This window comes from Volvox carteri (assembly GCF_000143455.1).
Source record: "Volvox carteri f. nagariensis unplaced genomic scaffold VOLCAscaffold_85, whole genome shotgun sequence".
In the NCBI taxonomy this organism is placed as follows: domain Eukaryota; kingdom Viridiplantae; phylum Chlorophyta; class Chlorophyceae; order Chlamydomonadales; family Volvocaceae; genus Volvox; species Volvox carteri.
Window position 1 is genome coordinate 62684 of NW_003307628.1, and position 1111 is coordinate 63794.

At 60.4% G+C, this 1111-nt stretch overlaps 1 protein-coding gene across 1 annotated transcript in view; it reads right to left on the reverse strand.

Moving 5' to 3' along the window:
- VOLCADRAFT_99277 (uncharacterized protein) overlaps positions 1 to 1111 on the reverse strand; it is a gene marked incomplete at both ends in the record, with an annotated part of 15283 nt that overhangs the window by 3142 nt on the left and 11030 nt on the right. Inside the window, 2 exons of the mRNA XM_002958061.1 lie at positions 18 to 206; positions 473 to 703. Of these exons, the coding sequence (XP_002958107.1) occupies positions 18 to 206; positions 473 to 703 (420 nt within the window). The remainder of the gene's footprint in view (positions 1 to 17; positions 207 to 472; positions 704 to 1111) is intronic.

Sequence of the window (1111 nt, forward strand, 5' to 3'; positions counted from 1 at the left end):
CCTCTCTCCCCCCCCACCAGGAAGTTGAGCTCCACTCGTGCGCACATCACTCGGTCCGAGGTGTCGACGGAGAAGGTGACGGGCAGACCCAACGACATCTCCTCGTGCGCCTGGGCCTCGAACTCCCGGTGCACCCGCCGGCTCATGACGTGGTTCACATGGAAGGGGCGAACCGCGTTGCCAATGTCGGCGGCGTGCAGAATGATCTGTCGTGGTGGGATAGGGCGGGAGGGAGGGGGGATGGGTTTTGAGGGGGTGGAAGTGGGAGTGGCGGTGGGGGGAAAAGAAGGGGGGGAGAGGGAGGGTGTGTTAACGGGAGATGATAGATTCGGATCTTGATACAAGTAGGACAAGAATTGTGATACCAAAAAAGCCTCGCATGAGGTGGGAGAGGAGCGGGGGTGTGGGAGGGTCGTACGGCTGTCACGGGTCCATCTCCTCTCCCCTCCTCTCCCCTCCTCTCCCCTCCTACCTTTATCAGCAGCAATCTGTCCGACTCGTTATCGGGCTCATACCCCAGTCCGTGCTTCTGGAACTCCTGCGTGATGGTGAAGTGGTTGGCCATATCCGTACACAATATGGCCGCGATGATGACCTTGCGGGCCGCCCGCTGCTCCTCCGGTGTCAGCACCGCCAGCAGGTTGCAGTCCGCACGCGACAGGATGGCGAAGGTCATGGCGCAGTGGTGGTTCTCCAACACGGACTGGTCGTTGTAGATGCGGGAAAGCCTGAGCGGGAGAAGGGCGTGTGCGTGTATGTGTATGTGTCTATGTGTATGTATGTATGTGTGTGTTGGGGGGTGAGAGGGCGTACCTCGCGGGGGTTAGGATCCCACGAGTGAGGGCGGGGGGAAAGGGGAGGGGTAAAAGCAAATAGAGACTGGGTTTCGACGGGCTTTTTGCCGTAGGTGGGAGACCTGGGAAGCTCTCCTACACCACGGTTTTCGTCACATACACACACACACCTCCCCTCCCATTCCATTCCATCCCCCCTTCCCCCTCCCCCCACCTCTCCGTTCGTGGTTCGTCTTTCCCCCACCTCTCCCCTCCCAATCCACCCCCCCTCCCCCCTGGAGCTCACTCGCTTCCGCTGTTCACATGGAAGCTGTGGA